Raw genomic sequence first — 24,380 nt, forward strand, 5'->3', positions numbered from 1 at the left:
ATATTTCTATTTATGGAATATGTCTGTTTATTCAAGCTTTAATTTTTCTTTTTATGATATGAACTTCATATAATTTAGATATTCATTCTTTGACTGTTACTGTAAACATTTTTCTTAGTCTGCTTTTCTTTTTCTTTTAATCTTTTTTTTTGCATAGAAGCTTCACATTTTTATGTAGTAAAATCTGTTCATCTTTTCCTTTGTGATTTCTTCTTTTGCTTAATGCTTTAAAAGTTACTATTCCTCCAAAGATCTGATAAATAGTGAATTCAATTTCCTGCCAGTTTTTCTGTGATTTGGCTTTTCTGTGATGTTGGCTTTTCTACGTTTAACTCTTTAATCTGTCTGAGATACATTTTTGAGTATTGTATAAAGGTATGAATCTAAATGATCATGCTGGCTTTCAGAGTGATGTGCTTTTGTGAATAAGCCAACCCTCTGGGTTTTTGTTTTGCTTTGTTTTGGGTTTTAGTAATGCAAGGAATATTGTCCAGGGGCCGGGTCTTGTTATTCAGAGAAATGTGAGTAAAATGGAGGAAGAATTTGAGACAATTGACAGAGAAACAGAGAGATAAAAAAAACGACTGAAACAGAGAACAAAAAGCTGAAATAGAGACTGAAATAGAAACAAAGGGAAGTGAAGACTCAAAGATCAAGAAGCCAAGGGAGGGGAACCAAAATCCTGTGGAGGAGGGGGCTTTGGAGGTCTCGGGTCGCAACCTGGATTGGTGACTACTGCGGCTGTGGGACTGTCTGACAGAGACTGTAATGATGTCATGGGGCTGTAATAGAAAATCTCTCTCCACCATGGCTGCCCCATCCAGCTTTAGCTTATCCCATGGATCTGGGGAGGCCTTGCATTCCATTTAGGGACCCCAATTTCCCCATCATTTTCTAGTTGGCTCCAGGTCTGGGGGACCTCAGGGGTAGAAGAAAATATCTTTCCTTTCTCCAGTCCAGTCTTCCTTCTCTCCCATCTGGCTTCAGGCAAGCTTTCCAGGAAGGATGAGCTCCTGAAGACCAAGCATCCAAAATGGCCACCAGCAGAGGCTGTATAGTACAAATATCTCAGCCTGGCTCTGAAGCCCCATTTTTATCCTTATCAGAGGGGTTAAGTAACTGTGTCCATCAGTAAAGGGGAGATATGGGATTCAAACCCTGGTCCCATCCAATTACAAATCTTGTAGTTCTTTCTCGTGCGTCAAGCTATTGGGCTTATCCGGCTTCTCCACTAGAAATTGTCCTCCCCAGAATACCTTTTTTATCTCTGCTTATCCATATATCATCTTCCCATCACTCCAACCTACAGGGTTATTTCTCACCTTTGATTTCCTGTAGCTCAGGCTTCATTTGGCACTGAGGCCTTACTTATAGTCCTGGCTTCTACTCTTACCTAAATATTGTGGGTTTTTTGTCTTGTCTCCTCAACTGAGTTATAACCTGGGCCTGTGTATTTTAACCCTTTAGCACTTCCTGTATTACCTCACACTATTCTGCCTAATCATTAGTTCATTTATTCAACAAATATTTTCTGAGAGCTTCAATGTGCTGGGCAGTGAGTAAAGGACTGCAAAAGCAAAACTAAATGTTTGTCAAAAAATATTTTCCCAATGAGTTTTAATAGAGTCCTACCCTATTGTATGGTCCTAGGTGCTGTCATGCTCCAGTCACAGAAAGGTAGGAACCAAGAACCCCCTTACTGGTCCCTGTGCTCTGGCTCTGGCATGCAAATCTGTGCAGAGGGGCCAAAGAGGAAATGGCTTTCCCTCCTGGTCACTAGTGTACTTTCAGGCCTGGACCTTGGAGATTGTGACTTTAAAATGTGATCCCTATTTTCAAAGCTCTTATCGAGGTCTGCATCTTTGATAGGTAACACTGAGGGGATGTTGGCATATATCTTGCCAGGGGTTCAGGCAGACCTGGGATGAAATTCAGGTTCTACTTATGAAACCTTCAGCTAGTCTTTTCAGCTCCCCAAGTCTTAGTCTCCTTACCTGTGAAATGTCATGATGGCTGCAGTGCACACAAGACAGTGGGCATAAAAATCTCCCACCTTTATAGGGAGATTCTGCAGGACAGGGGAGATGTTATTTACTACAATGAGAGCGTCAAAATTCCCAAGTGTGTCTATGGGCTCTTCAACAACCTTCCCTGTCTTTTATTCTTTCTATTTTCTTGGTTAATTAACGCATTGTCTGTCCCTTTCAAAGCTCTAGGTGGTCATTGATAGACATTTTTTAGATATGTTACAATTGGTAGCTTTGTAGTTTGTAGTTACAATGATATCTAATGTTATAAAAATAAATGTGTTTCTGAAATGACTAACTCTTAAATAACTTTGGGAATGTAAAATTCTTTTTCCACATTCATGTTAAAGAAGTTTTTAATTAATTAATTTGGTTTTCTGAATAGAGAATACACTCATATGGTTCAAAATTCAAAAGATGCCAAAGAGTATATACAAGAATAGTCTCCCAGTTTCTTGTTTATACTTTTAGAAATAATCTACATTATTACAACCAAATACACATTTACATATGCTCCCCCTTTTACACTATTATATTATACGTTCTGTTTGGTATCTTGCTTTTCTCATTTAAATAAACCTTGAAGATTGTTCCAAGTTAATAGGAATTCCTTTTTTTTCCTGCATAGTATCATATTGTATGAATGTACCTTGATTTATTTGACCATTCCCAAATTAATAGACATTTAAATTGTGTCAATATCTTGATATCACAAATACTGCTTCAGTAAATAGTTTAATATATGTTGTTTTACACATGAGTGAATATACCTGTTAAATAAGTTATTAGAATTAGTTTTGCTAGGTCAAAGGGCATGCGAATTTGTAATGTGCTAGATATCCCCACTCCCAAAGATGTTTATATCTTAGTTGGGGTTCCCCCAGAAAAGCATATCTCCACAACAACGATTCTAGTGCAATTAGCTTATTTGGGAGTGCAGGGGACACAGAAAGTTGAGGGGTGGGAGAATGATACAGGGAAGGGAACGCAACCATCAAAGGGGTGTGTTATGAAGCCAGCTGTTACAGTGGGTGACTGGCGCTTAATCCCACTGGGAAATTATGAGAAACGGTGCAGAATACTCACTTCTGGACTTTCCTAAAGAAAGGTGTGGGAGCTATATCTTCCAAGAGTCATCAGCTGAAGGTTGCTCTGGGAGTGTGGGGGTGTGAGATGGGAGGAGGGGCTAAGTGTTGATTCCCTGGCCTGGCCTGCTAGTGGCTGGAATGGACTTCCACAGTTCAGAAAAATCCCTCAAGGCAAAGAGATGAAATTCTTGAGGCACTGGGTCCCTGAGTACATTGAAAGGTCCTAGGATATGGGCTGGAGTCAACCAGCAATGAATGAAAGTATATGTTTCAACCGGACTTTTGCTCCATAGTGTTATCAAATATTTGACCTTGCCAATTGTATTGGTGAAAAATAGTACTAATAAAACAAGCAAAAAAAACCACAAAAAAACTAATTGTGTAGTTTTTTTTTTTTTTTTTTTTTTTTTTTTTTTAAGATTTTATTGGGGAAGGGGAACAGGACTTGGGGAACAGTGTGTACTTCCAGGACTTTTCTCCAAGTCAAGTTGTTGTCCTTTCAATCTTAGTTGTGGAGGATGCCATCAGCTTCAAGTTGTTGTCCTTTCAGTCTTAGTTGTGGAGGGCGAAGCTCAGCTCCAGGTCCAGTTGCCATTGTTAGTTGCAGGGGGCGCAGCCCACCATCCCTTGCAGAAGTCGAGGAATCGAACTGGCAACCTTGTGGTTGAGAGCCCGCGCTCCAACCAACTGAGCCATCCGGGAGGCAGCTCAGCTCAAGGTGCTGTGTTCAATCTTAGTTGCAGGAGGCGGGGCCCACCATCCCTTGCGGGATTTGAGGAGTTGAACCGGCAACCTTGTGATTGAGAACCCAGTGGCCCATGTGGGAATTGAACCGGCAGCCTTAGGAATTAGGAGCTTGGAGCTCCAACCGCCTGAGCCACTGGGCTGGCCTGTAATTGTGTAGTTTTAATTTTCATGTATTATAATTCACATTGACTTCTAAAATAATTTTAAACTCCCCTCTATCTAATACTTCTCTAACTATAAATGACTCTTGTTCCAGTAAATCATCACACCCTCATCTCACACTATGAGTAGGGGTTACTCTTATTCTCATTTTAAAACACTAAAGAGAGGAGCCAAGAGGTTCAGTGATCTGCCCTAAACCACTCAGTTTGTCAGTGTAGGGATGGGATGTGACGTCAGATTTTCTTACTTCAAAACCCCATGCTCTTTCTACTGTGCCAACGTGCCCTTTAGAAAAACTTTTATCTTCTACATGGGATAAAACAGACCAGCCACTTAACCTCTCAGTTTCTTGATCTATAAAACAAAGAGTAGTGAACATCTATTGTTTATGTCTCCTCAGTATCCTTTCTCCATTCTTCTGATAGCATCGATATTATCACCTGGGAATTTGTTAGAATCGCCAGTTCTTGGGTTTTACCCAGACCTACTGAATCAGAAACTCCTTGGTGGGGGCCCAGCAGTCTGTGTTTTAACAAACCCTCTAGGTGATTCTGATCATGGTGAAGTGAGAAATACTGGCTTAGGGGAAGGAATGTAAGTGGAGCTATTTTGCCAACTAACACCAGGGGAAACACTACCTAAGACTAGAGTCATACAGAACAAACACATCTGAGAGAATCAGAGAATACAGAAAGTCCTGAAGATACCATCTAAGTCTAGTCGTGCTTGAAGTTAGATCAACAGCTGTATCATTTAGTTACATGAACCGATAAATTCTTTTTATTTCAGTTTGAGTCGGGTTTCTCTCACTGGCAACTAAGCAAGTCCTTACTGTCAAGGGGAACATTTATTCCTCCTTATGTTTCCAAATGAAGAGATTCTCTTTGACCATTGGTTCTCAAAGGGTGATCCCCAAATAAGCAACATTAGCATCACTGGGGAACTTGTTAAAGAGCACAGTTTATCAAACCCTATTCCACATCTACTGAATCCAGGTTCTGGGGGTAAAGTGCAATAATTTGTGTTGTAATAAATTCTTCAGGTGATTCTGATGCCCACTAAAATTTGAATATCACTAGAGTAAGACTCCTAGCCTCTCTCCCCACCCCTGATTCACCCTTCCCTATGAAGAAGGTATGAGTATCTAATTGGAAGGATGAGTTTGGAAGGATGATCTGGACATGCTCAGTGAACTCCTCCCTTTGTTTTTTGGGGGTGTAAGGATGGGGGGTGGAGCCAGTCTGACCCAAAGGGGCAGTTATTTTGTGTTCCTCTATGTGCTACAAGTTTTATGGAGACAGATCCCTATATGATGAGGCCTGCAGTTTTTAGAGCCCTGCCCGTAGCTCAGTGGTAAGTGTATTCTGGGAGTAGTGTAAGCAAGCCCATTTAGCGTCATATCTAAGCCATATCCTCCAGTCTAGTGCTTATTAGTAATTCAGCTGACATTTTGATCTCCTTCTGTTGGCCCTATTTTTCAAGTGGTTTGGAACGTGGGTGAAGAAGTGGGCTGTTTATTGGACCCCACAGTGCCCCATCATTGACTAATATGTGGGGTGGAGTCACAGATTTCTCAGGCCCTTTCCCTTTCTAACATTTAGGACGCCATGTCTCACACTCTCTGTCCAGGGCTCCCGAATGCCTTATAAAGAAAACCTTGTTTGTTCTCACCAGCCCACTGGTGTTACACCTGCGGGAGACAGAAGTATCCCATGCCCCATGAGGCACAGAGGGAAGATTGCAATCACAAAGCATTTCCTTTCAGTTCTCTCCTGAAACAGTGTAATTCTGTGGGGGCAGGAACAGAGCCCAGAAACCACTGCATTCGAAAAGCTTCCTAGGATCTGTCTTCCATGCCTTATTGTCAGGTTCTACCAGCTGTCTAACTTAAATCCATATGGCTGCGTTTGAAGTGCTCTTCTGTTCTAAAGGCTAGAGATGTCATAGCTTATCATTTGAAAGAAAAAAAAAGACTGCCCTCTTCTCTCTTCCACTGTTTTGGTCTTTTCTTAGTCACAAATCTTTAAAACAGCCATAGTCATCGTCCTGATAAAGCATGTGAATAAAAGAGACCTGTTTGGAGCTTGATAAACCAGGCCTGGGTGCTACAGGAAGCTCAATTTTCAGGGCTCAGTCCCTTTAGAGCAGCAGGCGTGCTTCTCTTTGGAAAGCTGCTTCAGGGAAGAAAGAGACAAAGCAGACATTACAGTTCAATCTGAATGATAGAGGACAACATAAGTATTTTCTATATATTGACCTGATTCTCAGTCTTCCTGGAATAGTTAATTCTCCCAGATTATCTAACTACCACTTATTTTCACATAGTTAGGTCATATATGTGTAACTTTGGCTTCTGCTTTCCCCATATAATTAAAATTGTTCATAAACATAATTTTATATTTTTTGCTGACTTAAATAGAAACTGGAATTCATTAACGTTAAAAACTTGTTCATCAAAGAACAGCGTCAAGAGAGTGAAAAGCCACAGAATGGGAGAATTTGCCAATCACATATCTGAAAAAGGCTTAATATCCAGAATATATAAAGAACTCCTACAACTTAAACAAAAAGACAAACAACCCAATTTAAAAATAGGCAAAGGACCTGAACAGACATTTCTCCAAAGAAGAACATATGAATTGCAAATATGCATATGAAAATATGCTCAACATCATTAGTCACTAGGGAAATGCAAATGAAAACTACAATGAGAAGAGCACTTCACACCTGGGATAGCTATAATAAAAAATGGAAAATTACAAGTGTTGATGAACACGTGGAGAAATTAGGACATTTGTACATTACTCATGGGAATGTAAAATGCTGAAGCTGCTGGAGAAAACCGTTTGGCAGTTCCTCAAAAGTTAAACATAGAATTACCATTTCACCCAGCAATTCCACTCGTAGTCATATACCCAAAAGATCTGAAAACAGGAACTGAGGTACGTATACGTGAATGTTCATAGCAGTGTTATTCACAATAGTCAAAAGGTGGAAACAACCCAAATGTCCATCAATAGATGAATGAATAAATTGTAGTGTACCCCTACAATAGAATACTATGTAGCCATAAAAAGGAAAAAAACATGAATACATTCTACAACCTGGAGGAATCTTGAAATACTATGTGAGGTGAAATCAACCACACATCGAAGGACAAATATTGTATGATTCCATTTATGAAATATCTAGAATAGAAAAATTCATAGACAGAAAGTAGATTAGAGATTATCAGAGGCCAGGGGTAAGAGAGAATGGAGAATTAAAAAAAAAAAAAAAAAAGAGAGAGTGAGAAATATGTACAGAAAAACTGAAAGTAGGAAATAAAACTCACCAGTGATCTCACTACGTAGGAGAACTGGATATCCTGCCCTGCCAGTCTTTCTTTCTTGTTTTAAAATCTGTACGTGGTGGTCAAGTAAAAAGCTCTGGAGCTCAGACCTTCTGGGTACTCTGCCATTTACCAGCTATGACATCTCTGTGCTGCAGCTTTTTGGTAAAATACAAATAATAACAGAACCCACTTTAGATGGTTGATGTGTGGATTCAACTGGATAATATGTGTTAAGTGATTAGCACAGTGCCAGGCTCATGGTAAGACCTCAGCAAATGGTAGGTATTTTATGTGTATATATTATATACATATATATTATATATAATTTTAGATATAATATATAAATAAATGCTGAAATATTGTTTTATAGCCTACATAAATAAAAATTATTTATTAACTTAAAAAAAATTATTTTTAATGGCCACATTGTATTCCATACTATGGTGGTAGCATTATCTATTTACCTGAGCCCCTGTTGTTTAATATTTAGGTAGTTTTTGATTTTTCATTATTTTACAAAATGCTATGGTGAACACCCAAGAAGTGGGGTGTGACTTTGGCACTGCTCAGCCTTCTGGGCTCTTGGGCACCCAAGGCAGTGCTCCACGCTGAGTAAGGCTCACGCTGGGAGACAGAATCTGAGTTCCAATTGTGTTTCTGCTCTGTCTCTAGGCAATGCTGGACTGCTCCTTTTCATCTGGGCCTTTGCTTCCTCATCTGTAAAACGAGAGCTTTAGAGGGAAAGATCTCAGGGACACCCTTCCGCTCTGTGATTCTCAGATTATCCTCCGCTAAGCTGTGGATTTCTCCAGCTCCGTTGTGGCCTTCCTCAGAGCGTGTGTTTCAGTTTCTATTCTTAGCAGTGTGATCTTTAAACAAGGAATAGATTTGTGCGTCTGTCTCATCTAAGACACATGCAGCTCCTGCTGGGCTGTTTCATTCTCCACCAGCCATTCATTCTCATTAGAAACAGTGGCCCATTAAGGAAATAAGTGGATAGTGCTCTTCCATCAACCAAGATAAGGATCAAATGCTCTCTGATTTTGGGGGTTGGCCCTCTTTCGTCACCAGGCCTGGACTCTGTCTCATTCAGCTATGGATGAGGTCAGGGGAATCTTGGTTTCAGCACCTCCCTCCCCATTCCACTCCCAGATCCTTTCTCTGGGCCGGGCCAGGGATGGTATTTGGGCAATGGTGGTTTTTTAGAGATGATGAGTAACCAACATTCCAGATGAGAATGTCATTGTTTGTCCTGAAATAGTGTGGACCTCAATGAGGCTACTCTCCTCCAAGAGTTCTCAGTTGTCGAAGTGTCTCAGAGTTACTTTAGAAATTTAAATAATACAACTTCAGATTCTTGGTCTGTAACTTCAGAGATTCTTATTTATTAAGTCTGGGGTGGAGCCCAGGTTCCTCATTTTGAGGCACTCAGGGGATTCAGAAGCGCATCCTAGGTTGAAAACATTGGCATATAGCAGTAGGATGTGCAAGCTCTTAACGCCCACAAAGACCAGGCAGGTGACATCAAAGGGGTGGGGTGTGATACAAGAGTGCTGGAGACTGACGAACAGGAGCGTCCACACCTTCTCCTCAAGGGCAGCATGTACTTAACCTTTAGCCAGCTGTCAAATGATAAGGCTGGCCTGGTGTTGCTAGATATTCCACTTAATTTTTCAGGAAGAGTTAGAAATCCAGATTTGTTTGTAACATAACCTATTTTTAAATATTGGCAACCAATTTAAAAAAAAACTTTTTTTGGAATTGAGTTGTGGGCTGAAACATATCTGTTGGTCAAATCTGGCCCTAAATCTGCCTGTTGAAATCTCTTGACAACCCTTTAACCAGACAATTGCTCAACGTAAGTCAAAATGATGCATTCAACAGCCTTGATTGACAGCGTCACATGGTCTACGTTGTGAGGCTCTGAGGGGTTCTGGACAACACACAGCTTGGCGTGGGGCAAAGTACTCTGAGCAGGGGAGTCAGGAGACCTGTATCCTGCTAACAACCTGCTAGGTCATATTGGGAAAGAAATTCCTTCCTTAGTCACAGGATTTCTTTCATTAAGGGCAATGATTTCTATCATTCTTACCAAGGTTCTAGGTCATCCTTCCCATGTGTATTTACGTACCTTACCTGTTATCTCCCAGCTACTTGAGAAGGAACCTTTTCGGATTAAGGTAAAAATCATCTTTAATTGGCTCAAACGACAACTAAATTTTTCCCGTATTCTCCTATGTCTTTAGCAATCTGTTTTTGCAGGGGAGTTTCTTTTTGCTGTACACGTTTGGGTTATTTTCTGACGGCAAGAAAGCATTTTGGAATAGAATGTCTAGGTAGAGTTGAACATACGGGCTTCTTGCTTTCTGAACCCTTGACTTTGAGTTAAATAAAATAAATAAATAAATTAAATAAATAAATAAATAAAGGAATAGAGTTGATACGGGGGACATCTTGAAGTAAAAAAATATTTTCTTGATAGCTCAAATAAAACCCTGTAATTGAATCTTTCTCCTTATAGCTTTATTGAGATTTAATTCATATACCATGAAATTCACTTTAAAAGTGTGTAAGGCAGTGGTTTTTAGTATATTGAGAGTTGCGCAACTCTCACAACTATCTAATTTCAGAACATTTTCATATCTCCAAAAGAAACCCCATACCCATAATCAGTTACTCAACTGGTAATACCATTACTCCCTGAGCCCCGGCAACCACTAATCTATTTTCTGTTTCTATAGATGTTCCTATCCTGGACCTTCCGTATTAATGGCATCATATGATATGTGGTCTTTTGTGACTGATTTTTTTCATTTAGCATACTTTTAAGGTTCATCCATGTTGTAGCATGTATCAATACTTCATCCCTTTTTATTGCCAAATAATATCCCATTGTATGAATATACCTCATTTTGTTTATCCATTCATCAGTTGATGAACAATTGAGTTGTTTCCACTTTTTGGCTATTATGAATAATGCTGCTATAAATTTGCACGTACAGTTTTTATATGGATATATGTTTTAATTTATCTTGGGTATATACTTAGGGGTAGAATTTCTGGGTTGTATGTAACTCTGTGTTTAACTTTCTTTTTTTGGGGGGGGCTCACTTCTTTATTTATTAGAATAGCCACATTTGGAGAGGTACAACATATGTTTTACATGACTACAAAGTTATCAAAATCCCAAACTTTTTAGCCACAGATATTTCATTTACTACATTTAAAGAAAAGCTTTCAAAACATCTGAGTTAGCTTGATATACAGAGACCCTGAATATATGAGAACTACATATTTTTAAATGCTTGTACTTCCTGCTCTAATAATGTCTTCTTTAAATGGAATCCAGCATTAAAGGGATTGCAATATGTAAGGTCATGACGCAGATGCTTTGGAGACAGTGAAATTAATCTGTACAACATGGGAAAAGATGTCGTGTGCACAGAAGTTCTATAAGGATTCACTGAGCCATCTGGGCTTCCATGGCTTGTGTTGTCCGTTTTGGTGCTAATTTTCCAAAAGGTTATTCACTTGGATACAAAGCAATTGGATCTGTTTGTCCCATGTTGGCAGGGCTTCTCACGTTTCAAAATGAACTATTCCACCAATCTGATTCATTCATACATCCTTCTGTTATCATTTGTGATGCTATCTTTTCTGCCTTAGCTGCAGGGATTTCTAAAAGAGCTTCAGGTTCTTCAAAGGTAATATTATTATATAATTTGCTTGAGGACAACAAATTGTGTTCACTAACAGCTCTAAGATGCTAGAACCATCAGCTGTAGTTGCTTTTTGGTGGGCATCAGCATGGCAGCAAATTCTTGAAGTTGATTTCCTCTGATGAGCCTATCCAGGTACCTGTTCTCTAGGATCCCATAAGCATCAAGTTGCTGGCACCTTTCATCCTATAAAGAGTAGCTAGCTAGCATTTGACAACACTGCTGCCCTGCCGATGCTAAGATGGTACAGTGCTACAAAGCATGTTTTAAGGCCTCTAGTCTTTCACTTTCATGCACTGTTGTCTTGTAAGAGCTCGTTGTACCTTTGTGCAGCTTCAGTGAATTTTCTTCTATAATCAGGAACATGTGAATAGCATACCTTATATTGTATCTGTAACTGTTCATTGGTTGGTTCATTCTGAAGCAATGATGTTTGATTTATGTAAGCTTCTGCCTGGACTGGATCATCGTCCTTTAGCTATAGCCTAGCAATCTTCATGGAAGCCTCCAGGTTATAATCTACATTGTACTGTTTTTGTCCTGTTTCCAAAGGAATTCCCACCAACCCTTCAGCTGCATTTCTCCAATCTTCTTCTTTCTTATATACAGATGCAAGATGCTGTCTTATGGAAGCAAAGTGCTCCTCAAATGAAATGACTTTAGGCTGGATGTTTTCCAAGATAAAATGATAGATTTTTATGGCTGTGCTATCAGGCAGGTTAGGGAGATGTCAGAACTATCGTGAGATCACAAGGCTGACATTCTCATTTAGCATTGCTTCCACAAAAGCTTTCAAAGCTTCTAGTTGTTCTGCCCCAGATAACTGAATGTTTTTTTCCAGGATCTGACAATAGTTGCCTACCAGATCTTTATGAGAGCAGCTCGAATTCATGAGGTGGGCCAAATCCTGTTGCATGGTTGCCGCCATCTTTTGTCCCTATGTTTGACTTTTGAGGAAATGTCAGACTGTTTTCCAAAGCAGCAGCACCATTTCACATTCCTGTCAGCAGTGTATGAGGGTTCCAGTTTCTCTACATCCTCGTCAACATTTGTTATCATCTGTCTTTTTGATTATAGTCATCCTAGTGGGTATGAATTGATATCTCATTGTAGTTTTGATTCTGCAGTTGAATCTATTTCTCTTGGCCTGTCTTCAGTCATATGCCCATCCTTCAGCTAATTACTGTGTCCAGTAGAAGTTGATAATCTTAAGTGAATGAGGGTGATCCCCTGGAGTTGGGGGTGCAAATCAACCATTCCCAAACTATGGAGGGGAAATTTGGAGGTACTATTTGAAAAGAAGGAAAATAGATGCCTGGGAGGCAACCAACACAAGTTTTCAACAGAATGGGTTTGCACGCTTGGTTTCAGTGTTGGAATTGTCCAATACATAGGATTATAGTGGTGCAGAGCAGGAAGGAAAGAAAATCTTGGTCAGGAATCAGGCAAAGAAGCAGCTCAGCAAATAGGTTATTGAAATAGGTTCTACTGAAAATGGATTTCTCCCTGAAAACTCTAGTCACCGAACACATAAGTGCTCACTAGCTTGTCTATATTACGGTAGCCTCCTTTTCTTTTGCTGGTCTAACTATCATCAGGCTCAGAACCTCCTGAGCACTCCTCTGCCAGATACACAGTCACAGAATACTGAGGAATTCATTATAATTGTTTTATGACCTACTCGTATGTCTGATTTCCCCAGACTAAATAGTTGTGGCTGATATAGCTATGTTTTTTTGCTCAGAGAATAACTTACTTTCTTTTGGATATTTTTTAGATTTGGTAAGCTTTTCTGATTATCATACCTACTTGAAAGGAGAGAAAGATTTTGGATTGTACTTTAGGAGGGAAGGAGCATAAGGAGGACTCTTTGGTTATCTTCTCGGTCCTGAAGGATTATGGGAAATTTCAGGGCTAGGCAAACACTGAGAGGCATTTGTCGGAAGCATAACTGGCCCTTTCTCAGCTCCTCCTTGACATGGGTTCCTTTTTCTTTTCTCTTTCCCTTTTCTCTTTCTTTTTACATTGATAATAATATCTGTCATTGAGGCTTTTCTGGCTACTACTGCTGTGTAACAAACTCCCTCCCCCCCAAAGAAAAATAGGTGCTTAAGACAACCATTTCCACACTTAAACAAGCAAAAGATATTTGACAACTAAATGCAAGACCTGACCCTAGACTGGATCCTGTACTAGAGGGGAAAAATGCTTTAAAGTACAGTATTGAGTCAACTGACAAAATTGGGATATAAATGGTAGAGTGAAGTATTCATATTAATGTTAAGTTTGCTAAAGTTGATAAATACACTGTGGTTATGTGAGATAATATCCCTATTCTTAGGAAATACACACTGAAGCACCTAGGGATAAAGAGCACCTAGGGATGATGTCTGTAACTTACCCTTAAATGGCTGAAAAAAATCATTTTTACTAAAGAATTACACATAAATTTATATATATGAATATATATCACACATATATGAAAGAGAGAGAAACATAAAGGAAGATAGAGAGGAGAGGATAATAAAGGAAGTAGGGTAAAATACAATAGTTAAATTTGGGTAAAGGTGTATGGGTGTTCTTTATATTTTATACATAGAAATTATTCCCAAATAGAAAGCTTTAAAAAGTAAAACTAGTTTACTATTTTATTTTGTTCATGATTTTGTGGGTCAGGAAGGGCTGGGCTGGGTAGCTCTTGCTTGGAATCTCTCAAGCAGTTGCAGCCAGTCAGATGCCAGCAGAGGCTGTAGGCATCTGAAGGCTGGACAGAGCTGGGTGTCCAAGATGTCTCACATGGCTGGCAGTTGATGCTGGCAGCAGGATAGTGGCTCAGCTGGACCTTTGACTGGCATGCTTACATGTGGCTTCTCTGGCATGGCAGTCTCAGTGTAGCCAAACTTCCTACTTTGTTTCTCCCAGAGCGAGAATCCCAAGAGAACAGGTGGAAGCTATGTGGCCTCTTCTGACCTAGCCTTGGAAGTCATACAACATCTCATCTGCTGCATTCTACTGGTTCCAAGAGAGTCACTAGGTTGTGTCCAAGAACATGCAGTCATGTTCCAAAACTGCCATAAGTGCTTACTATATGCCAGGCACTATTATATGTATTAACTCTTCGATTCTTGCTAAAAAAACCCCCTTAAGGTAGGTAGTCTTACTCTCCTTATTTTAGAGAAGAGGAAACTGAGGCACAAAGGTTAAGTTAGTTCCCAACATCATATCATTCTTGAAAGATCTAGGATTTGAACCAGTCTGGCCCCAGAGACCATGGCCTTATATAACTACTACCCTACACCACCTCTACATAGAGCTGTGATTCCTGCTACATTTGGTTCAACTACCATACACATAGATAATCCACATTTCATTCACAATCTGTGGCATGCAAACTCTCCCAAAACATTCAAAATCATGTAACACAATTCTTATCTTCTCAGCTCTGGCTTTGGGATATGTGGTTTCCTTTTCCTGGGGTACTTGTCTTCCAATTATTTGTCTATCTATATTATTTATTATTCAGGTCTTTCAGGAAGCCTTCCCTGACCACCCAGCTCTGGGGTGAGTGCTTCTCCTATGGGCACACATGCCACCAGTGCTTAGTAGTTACAGCCCTTATTATTATGCCTTACCCTTGGCCTGTTGCCCTGACTGTCTCTCCCATTGGACTCTAAGTTCCCTGAGGGCAAGGATATCAGTTTGTTCACAGAAGGATTTCCAGCACAGTGCCTGGTATGCAGAATGTAAATAAATACAGACTAATCTCTCACACTCATACTCTGCACACACAATTATCATATATTTCTCACACAGACACACCACTAAAACACTCTTCTGACACATACAAAATCTGTCCCATTCACTCTTGTCCGCGCATGCTCAACCACTGTGACTTATTGCCCAGTGCTCAGTCTCTGTCACATTCGTCACACGGTCACCACAAGCTCATCACACACACAATTACTGTGACACTGCTCTAATCCTCAATCATTGTCACATACTGTTTTTCACACAATCCTGGTCACCATCTGTACTCTTAAAACAGGATATTTACTCTCTGACAAAGTGAGTTAAGATGACAACAGCTCTATTTTTCACACATGCCTTCACATACTGTATTTTTCATCCACATAATCCCTGACAATCCCTGACATACACAATTATGGTCACACACTGTCTACCGTCTTTCCACTTCCACTTGACACCCACTCCCATGCTGTTCCTCACACGCGTACGCACGCGCGCGCGCACACACACACTCGCAGTCAAGGGACTGGAAGGGCATGGCCGCAGGGGTCTGAGCCCTGGGTCAGCTCCTGAATCTCAGCTCCAGCCCGCGCGGCCCCGCCCCGGCCCGCCCCCCTCATGCATATGCAGCACCTCAGCCTAGCAGTCCAGCCCCCAGACGGCCATTTGTAGCGGCGCTGAAGGCTGCGTTCGGCAGGAGCTGCGGAGACGTGTGGACTAGCGCGCCCCCCGGCCGCTGCCGCCACTGGCCCCTACAGTCACCCCGCTTCTCTGCGCCTCGGGCGGATCTCGGCCAGCCAGGGCGCCGCGCTGCCGCACCGACCGGCCCTCCCGGCAGCTCCGGGCGCCTGGGACCCCCGCCCGGCCGCTCGCCCGCAGCCAGCCGGCCGCACACGTTCCCAGAGCCGGGCCTAAGGCAGGCGGCGGCTCGGCGTGGCCGGGCTGGGCTCGGCGGCGTCCCCATGGCCGCGGCCGGCTGGCGGGACGGCTCCGGCCAGGAGAAGTACCGGCTCGTGGTGGTCGGCGGGGGCGGCGTGGGCAAGTCGGCACTCACGATCCAGTTCATCCAGGTGCTTGGAGCGGGCCTGCCGGGGGCGCCGGGGCGGCGGCGGGCGGGGACTCGCGCTACCTGTGGCGGGGCGGCCGCCGCGACCCCGCCCCGGAGGCGCCGCGCGGGCCCGGGGCCGGCGAGAGGGGGGCGCGCGGCGGGTTCTGTCCTCGTACCCAAGGGCTGCAGCGCCGCACTCCTCTGTCCGCCCAGCGTCCCGCGCTGCGTCCCGGGAGTCGGGCTTCTCAGGAATGTGGCCGGGAGGGCGGAGCTGGGAGGGTGGGAAGCGCCGATCCACCTTATCGCTCCGGCCGGGGCCCGAGCCCTTTCGGAGAGGCAGCGCCGCCGCGCCGGGCTTCCTGCCCGGAGGGCCAAGGAGCCGGGCGTCAAGCGTGGGCTGGAGCCCTGCGCTCTGGGTTTCCAGCCGCCCCGGCCGCCTGCCGCGCTGTCGGTGCGATCACGGTGGCAACTTGGCCGCGCGCGGCTCCGCGTGGTCTCCGGGCTTCTCGGCTCACGCTGAGCGGGAGCTGCCCGCTTCAAGCAGTGTGTTTCTCTTTGTGTGTATTTGTGCTTTCTTTTAAGTAATCTCTTAGGTAATGTGTCCCGGTGGGAGTGTGTGATAATGCCCCAGGGAAATGGTGGCTTCGAGGAAGTTAACAGTGTTCCTCCGATAGGGGTGAGACCATTTCCTAGGAATTCCTGGTGCCAAGGTGAAGTTTGGGATGGGCCAGGCTAGGAGGTGATCGACCGAGCGTTCTGTGTCTGTTCCAACCACCCTCTTCCCCACCCCCAACCCTCTCTGTTAACTGGAGATGGAAAGTCAGGGATTGTAAAGAAAAGGGAGGTGGAATTCTTCATTCTTAGGATTTGCCCTTGGTAAGAGGTTTGAGTGAAATTTTGGGACGTTTAAGAAAAGAGAAACCCAGATACTGCCTTTTGCCAACCTAGAAGGTGTGGCATATGCTGGGAGAGAACGAAAGTACCCCGTTATAACAGGTAACAAAGATACTCCTATATCCTGAGTACTGTTAAGATGCTTTGGTGAAGTATTTATTTCTGGTTTCCGTTTCACATATTTGTTATCAGTTGGGATCCTGGAAGAGCTTATTTCATTTCACTTAATGTTTATGGTGACATTAAAATACAGAGTACTATAACAAATGTGATCGTTACCTTTCCCATTGACTAAATGAGCAAGAATTGCTGTTACACTGTTTCAAGGTATTAAAAACTGCTGCTAGAACCTTTGTATCTAGGAAGAGAAGATGTTTATGTAAATGAGCATTTACAGTATGCTCATTAGTGGGTTAAAAAAATTACACTTAGAGGTGAGATTGGTTTAAGTTTAGCAGGCTGCTGAATCAGGGATGCTGTCATGTTGCTATTTTCCTAGGATCAAGAGAGACTAATGGCAAAGCAAAACAATTTATAGCTAACCCTTTCTGTGGAGACTAGTTAATGGTGGTGGTGGTGGTGGGGAGGTTGGTGAGGAGTGAGAATAATCCTGTGTTCTAGTATTAATAAGCAGTGTTACCTAAAAGACTTCAACTACAAATATTTCTTTAGATTTTTGGGGGGAGAGGGACCATCTGAATGTATTTGCATCTGAAGGTAAGCTGCTAATCATTTAAGGAATTGGAAACCTTTTGTTTTTGGAAATAGTATTAGAAACCATTAAGATAGTCGTAATTTGCTGTCTTCCTAATGATTTTATAGAAGCCATTGTTAAAGAAATACCTCCTTCAAGAAGCGTAATGTACTTAGGTGCTCTAGGTGATATAAAAGAAATAAAGGAGACATGTATGCGCGGGGACGACATGGAGTTATACATAGAGAAAGAGTGTGAGCTTTGAGTTGTACAGATTGGACTGTGTGGTCTTGCTATGGCATTTATTCACTGTGAGAACATTGCCACAATATTTAGCTTCTCTGAGCCTCAATTCTGTTTAGTAAAGTGGGTCCGATCACAAATTCTTTATAATCCTTTAAATTATGGGAACACGCTTAGTGTTGGACTTAGCGTGTAGTACGTGCTCAGTTAACGATGACAGTTATAAGTGTGTAGGTGTACAGGTCTGTAACGTTTAAATGCAAAGAAAATGCAGAATCAGGGCAAAGTCAGCTTGGAGAGGATCCATGAAAGAAAGTACTGTGTAGGCTTGGTAATGGGCAGAGAGGACACGTCTGACGTGAGTATGTGGGGGTAACAGTCTAGCTTGGAGAGAAGAGGCAGGGAAGGGAGGGGGGTGGCATAGGGAGATGACTTGGGGCCAGAGAAAGGGAGGAACATAGCGTCAGACTTTGAGGAGACTTGGTGGAGAGGTAGGAGCCCGACTACCTGGAGAGAGTCTCAGCCCTGTGTAATCTTAGGCAAATTATTTACCTCTCCTTACCTTAGTTTTCCCCATCTGTAAACTGGAGAAATAACAAAATACCACATACTACTGATGTAAAAATTAAATGAGTTAATGTGCCAAGGGTTTAGAAAAATGTGTAGTGCATATTAAGGCTACAGACATTATTCTGCTTGCTATTATATTAATCTTAGATTATGGCGCTAATGTGACTATTTATCACCTACTCTTAATGGACCCGCTATTTATTGTCTCACTCCTGGGAAATTAAAAGTCCTTCTGCTGTGATTGTCTAGCAGTAGTACTTGGAGGGAGAGGAGAGGGCAGAGGATAATGATCTTAACAAGCGGAAGTCAGTTTCTCTTTGTGGGAGACCAGGATATCACAAATTGATTTTAATTATTTTTTTAAGACTCCTGAGATTAAAAAAAACCACTTTATAGTGTTCAATATATATTTTTCTGTTTTATAATTTTGAGCAGAAAAAAATTAAACAGATTTGGGAGTGGAGAACTTAAAAACATCTTTGCCTTTCGCTCTTTCTTTAACCTTAGTTTTACTTGTTGCCTCCTGTACTTATGAAAAACTGCAAAATTAGGAAATTAAGGCAGTAATTACTTAATTGAGGTGCTTTTCTTTAAAATGAATATAACACATTATAAAATGTGATCAACGTAAAATATTTTGTTATTAAGAGTATTGCGAATCCATGACCTTGTTTCTGTTCATAGTTTTTTGAAAAATGTTTTAAGTTCTGTTGGTGAATAGAATACCTAAACGGCGAGTAAACTCTAGTTAGGAAATTATCTTAACATTGTACAAAGTGCAATGGAGAGAACACTGAATATCGGGGTTCTAGGTCTCCCTACTCAGCCTACACTGGGGAATCTTATTCTCCCTTAATGTCGTCAAGGCTTCAGTCTCGTCTCTATAAAATGTTGACTTTGGGTGAATAAATCTTTGAACCTTTCAAATTCAGGGTTCTTTTTTGCTCAGTTAACTAACTAGCTGTGTCTTTGGTCAAGTTTCTTAGGTTCTCCAAGCCAATGTCCCCATATGACAAGGGCGATTAATAATAGTACCTTGAGGGTTCACGTGCAAATCATTCAGCACAGTGCCATCTACAAAGTAAATAATACTTGTTACCTGGTTTTATTTGCTAGTCTATGTCTTGTTCCTTCAAAACAAAGTTCGTAATGTATTCATTTTTCCTTGACAAGGAAGCTGTTCTCTTATTGTTAAGTCTTCAACAACCCCCACCCTCCCACCCCAAACCCATACTCCCCTCCTCAGTTCTGTGTAGCACTTAAGTGATGAATGGTGATCCCATTTTGAGTTGGGGAAATTCTCTTGATCAGTTGGGGTTTGATTTTGGGAAATAATGGAGTAATCATTGGGGTTTTGAGTTAATGCTAACCTAGCAACTCTGAGAAAGAGACCAAACATGTTTTGCACAATTAAAGAGAGGAATTTCTCAGCTTCTGTTCTTCGTTTAGCATCCTGACTTTTTATTCATCAGTTTGTCAGATTTTGAGCTATATAGGGGGTAGCTGGTTTCTCACATAGTGGTTTCAGTTTGTTTTACAACCTGTTAATTTGGACCTGACTCAGGCATTGCTTTTTACCTAGAGTGCTTTTTCCTTGCCTTTTCTTGGGACAGAGATCCTAGAAGAGATTTCAAGACTCATGTATTTGTGTTCATAGTGAATTAATGCAGGTGCGAAGATTTAGATTGCTGAATTGCTGTTCTATTGCTACATCTTGACACATCCTGCAATTATAAGTCACTTAAATTAACTTTGTGAATTTGAAACTATACTGTAGACTTATTTTTCAGTGTGCAAATTTTTATTTTACATTTTCAGAGTAATTTACAAATGAATTCTTAGCATTGGAAAATAAGGCATCTCTCCCAATGGTGGTACATACTAGAGATTTCCTTATTCGATCAGTTGAAATGGTTCTATTGGCAGTTATCAGATACAGGTGCTAGGTACTCGAGGAAGAGCTAGATTCTACTTACAGAAGATTGACTGTCTTTGTCAGTAGAAAGAAATAGGAGAAATAGAAGGAAATTCCAGGATTTCTTAAAACTCATTTGTTTTATTCGTTCTAACGTGTGTGTGTGTGTGTCCGTCCGTCTGTCCAGGTATGAGGAAGTGCAGGGGTGTGGAGGGGTCATGTATGTTGAGTAGTTCAGAAGGCAGAGTGATGACAGGCAGCTACCTACTTGGGTGGGATTTTTAATTTGTCTGTGTTGCTGAAGTGTCATGGGTCTTTCCTAAGTGTTGAAATAAATGAAAGTAGTCTGTTGAATTCACTTAGGAAAATAAATTGGTAACTTTAAAAGTGGGGGAGGGATGGGGAAAGAGACTTTCGTAAATAGTATGTTTTTACATTTTTGAAAAGATTCCAAGGTTCTTTTTTCAAATCCAAATTGAAACAGATTTTGTGATGCCACGTGAACATTTATTCCTTTTTTCTTTTTTTTTGGTGAGGAAAAATAGAAGTGCTGTTAGGGTATTAGTTCTATTGTGTCCTCCTTACTGAAAAGTGATAATGAGTAGAAGGCTTTCACTCTCTCTGTAGGCTGTGTGGACTTACTAGTCATTGAATCTTCTTGAAAGGCCTTGATCTTGAATTACTTTGGCTAGAACCACTGAGTCTATGTTTGGGATTGAAATTTAGTTTAAAGTGATGTCCTTGGTAGGCCTTTGGTTTCTATTTCATAAAGAAAAATGTCTCGCAGGCTTTTATGAAAAATACAAAGATTTGTATATTTATTCACATATTTTCTGTGTGGTTTTGAAAGAAGCAAAGAAATGTAAGTTGCCTAAAACTGTGCTACTGGAGACATAATTCACTGAGTTCCTTGTCGTTTATCAGTTATGTTTTATTTTTAAGTGTTTTATAAAAGCAATGTGATTGTTTCTTGGTTATATAGCATTAAATAGCCTTGTCTTAGTTTAATTAAAACTTTTATAGTCTTACAGCATTTGTTGTTTGTAGATATTAATAGTTTAATACCAACAATCTTGTCACCTCGTATGGTCATGTTTTTTCCTAGGAGACGGAGTTTTGTTTACAAGTAAGTAAATATTCAGTACTAGAATTACGAAGATAAATGTCAAAATGACACCCAGTGTTGCTTTTTAAAAAAAACTACCTAGATTTCCCCAATGCTAACATTTTATCATATCTGTTTCATCCCTCCCTCCATATATACGTACAATTTCTTTCTGAATCATTTGAGTGTAAGTTGAAAACAGTGCCCCTTATTTTTAAATACCTCGATGTACATTTCCTAAAAACAGGGGCATTTACTTACATAAACATAGTATATAACTAATATCAGAAATTAACATTGATATATTTACTACTAATCTGATATGCAGAGCTTTTTCAGATTCTGCCTATTGTCCTAGTAATGCCCTTTATAGCAAAAGAAAAATCTCAGGGGCGGCCAGTTGGCTCAGTGGTTAGAGCGTGTGCTCATAACACCTAGGCTGCCAGTTCGATTCCCACATGGGCCACTGTGAGCTGCCCTCCACAATTAGATCGAAAATAACGACTTGACTTGGAGCTGATGGGTCCTGGAAAAACACACTGTTCCCCAGTATTTCCCAATTAAAAAAAAAAAAAAAAAAGGAAATCTCAGATTATACAGTGCATTCTGTTTCCATGTCTTCTTTAATTTGGAATAGTTCTTTAGTCGTTGTATTTTATGACATTGATATTTTTAGAGTACAAGGTAGTTGTTTGTAGAGTTCCCTCAATTTGAGTTTGTTTCTTCATGGTTAGATTCAGGTTATACATTTTGGGGGCAGGAATAACACAGAAATGATAGGTTCTTCTGTTTGATAGTGCATTTATGTCAGGAGATTTTGTTTTGGCTACATGTATGCTTACCTTTTCATTCAGTAACCCCAAATCTAGGAATTTATCCTGAAGATACACTTTCAACAGAATAAAAATACACACGTATGAGGTCACAGCCTTGTGATTAAAATAATTACAAGCAACCTACAAGAGAGTAGAGGGGTTGAAGAAAATACGATACATTCACCCAATGGAACATTATATGCAGCTATGAAAACAATGAGAAATATCGCTGAACTGATGTGAAGTGTTTTCCAGGATATATTGTTTAGCGAAAAAGGCAGAGTAGAAAAGTATCTGTTGTATGTGTAATATACTACCTTTTGTGTAAGAAAGAAGGGGAAATAAGGATAAACTGTATGCTCATTGGGATAAAAACAGCACAGGAAGAAGTCTGAAATTAATGAGATTGGTTACCTGTAGGGGTTGGGTGGCAGTGAGGGTGGTGACTCTTCTGAGGATACCTTTCTGACTTTTGGAACCATGTAATGTCACATACTTAGTGTATAAAGAGCAAACATCAATAAAAACAAGTGATGAAGGAAGAAAACCACCCTAAAGTAGACTACACACAGAAACAAGTGAGCAGAACCTTGTTTCAAATGACTAATATAACTACACTGAAAGGGGGAAGGTAAAAAACTACGTAACTTTTGAATATGGTGTTTGGACTATGTCCCTAGGACAAGTACAAAAGAAAACACACACACACACACACACACACACACACAAACCCTTCAAACAAACATTGAACTCTGTTTAATAGGCTTTTTTTTTTTTTTTGTCTGTCACAGAAGCATGAGCTTGCAATTTTGAAATAATTCTTATACTGGGATTAAAAAATGTACACACAATTTAAGAAAGGAAAGCTGTATTAAAATTGTAGTACTCAATATATACTGATCACAATAGATGAATACAAGTCACATTTGACTTCTGCAATTACAAGAGGTGTTCAAAGTGGTTACCATCAGCGTCCAGACATTTTTGATTATGGTGAACTACTGCTTGAGCAACATTGACCAAATGTCCATTTGTGTACATTGTTTTGGCCCTCCAGTCTCCCCCGTATATTTGTGGAAAATAGGAGCCACATTTTCTCACTGTTGGAGAATGAAATTATAAATGTGGAAAGGGGGAAGGCTAGAGTGAGCTCTGATATTTGATTGGAATTCAAGTTAATTGCATGAACTCAAGGTTTAAAAAGTATGTGAATAGATACAGAAATAGATGTTTGTGGATACACATACACACATCTACATGTCTTTTTTCCAGTTCTGTCTGCTGAGAGGGGCTAGAAATAGTGAACACCCTGTTAGCAGTGAGAATATCTAGAGCCAGATCTTGGTTTCTAAATACCATTTTTTACGAAAAGGAGTCTTGGTGAAATGACCGATCCCATGGGTGGGGCAGAGAAGAATAGAAGATGAGGCTTGGAGCATCTTATAGGGCCGTAAAGTAAAGAAGTGCTCAAGAAACAAATCGATGGTGGCATGTCAAAGAGATACAGCTAAGCTGTAAGAACCCCCACTGGCTAACTCTGGGACAATACATGATCATCAAAATAAATAATGATAGTAATTGATTATTGCCCACCAAGTAAGAATCTATGATTCTAGAGTGATAAATAAATAAATGAAGGACAAAGGGAATTTCTTGTTTAAGGTAGAATTCTGACTAATAGGTGTAGAGGAAATGGTGGAATTACAAAATCATCCATTTGGCAATCATAACAGTTGATTCAATATGCATCATAAGTGGATGTTAAAACTAGTTGGTGAAAGTTTAAGTAGTTGGATGTTAACATAGTCTCAAAGTATCTGCTCATAGGGTATTATTCATTATCAAGGGGAAAATACAGTGGTACCTCGGTTTTCGAACGTCTGTTGACAAACATTTCGGTTTACAAACGCTGTATATTGTATGGATCTATGGTATCATTAGATAGTAAAATTCATGCTAAATTTGCAGTTTTAGGGGTTGATTTTAAAGGTCTGGAACGGATTAATCCATTTTGCATTACTTTCTATGGGGAAACTATGCCTCGGTTTTCGAGCGTTTCAGAACTTGGTCTTCCAGAACGGATTATGTTCGAAAACCGAGGTACCACTGTAATAACCACAGGGGAGGAACCTGGTGACATTACCTTGAACGACTGATCACAGTTCACATCTCTTATGTTGCTTTAGGTAATGATAGTAAGCAGAGTTTGTTTTCCTCAGTCATGCTAACGAGATTTGGTCTTCATAATCACCCTTGCTAGGCACTGAATGAA

At 40.7% G+C, this 24,380-nt stretch overlaps 1 protein-coding gene and 1 pseudogene across 2 annotated transcripts in view; one reads left to right on the forward strand and one right to left on the reverse strand.

Moving 5' to 3' along the window:
* Nucleotides 1–10,734: 10,734 nt before the first annotated feature.
* LOC117030979 (COP9 signalosome complex subunit 4-like) lies at nucleotides 10,735–12,008 on the reverse strand (annotated as a pseudogene).
* Nucleotides 12,009–15,485: 3,477 nt separating this feature from the next.
* The window catches only part of RRAS2 (RAS related 2), a 72,636-nt gene continuing 63,741 nt past the window's right edge, over nucleotides 15,486–24,380 (forward strand). Inside the window, exon 1 of one of the 2 annotated variants that reach the window (XM_033119671.1) lies at nucleotides 15,486–15,894. In XM_033119671.1, coding sequence (XP_032975562.1) covers nucleotides 15,787–15,894 — 108 coding nt within the window. In that variant the 5' untranslated portion in view covers nucleotides 15,486–15,786. Of the gene's footprint in view, nucleotides 15,895–16,173; nucleotides 16,432–24,380 lie in introns of those variants that run through there. The other variant, XM_033119672.1, reaches the window with a different exon arrangement.

Source organism: Rhinolophus ferrumequinum, chromosome 11, assembly GCF_004115265.2.
Source record: "Rhinolophus ferrumequinum isolate MPI-CBG mRhiFer1 chromosome 11, mRhiFer1_v1.p, whole genome shotgun sequence".
In the NCBI taxonomy this organism is placed as follows: domain Eukaryota; kingdom Metazoa; phylum Chordata; class Mammalia; order Chiroptera; family Rhinolophidae; genus Rhinolophus; species Rhinolophus ferrumequinum.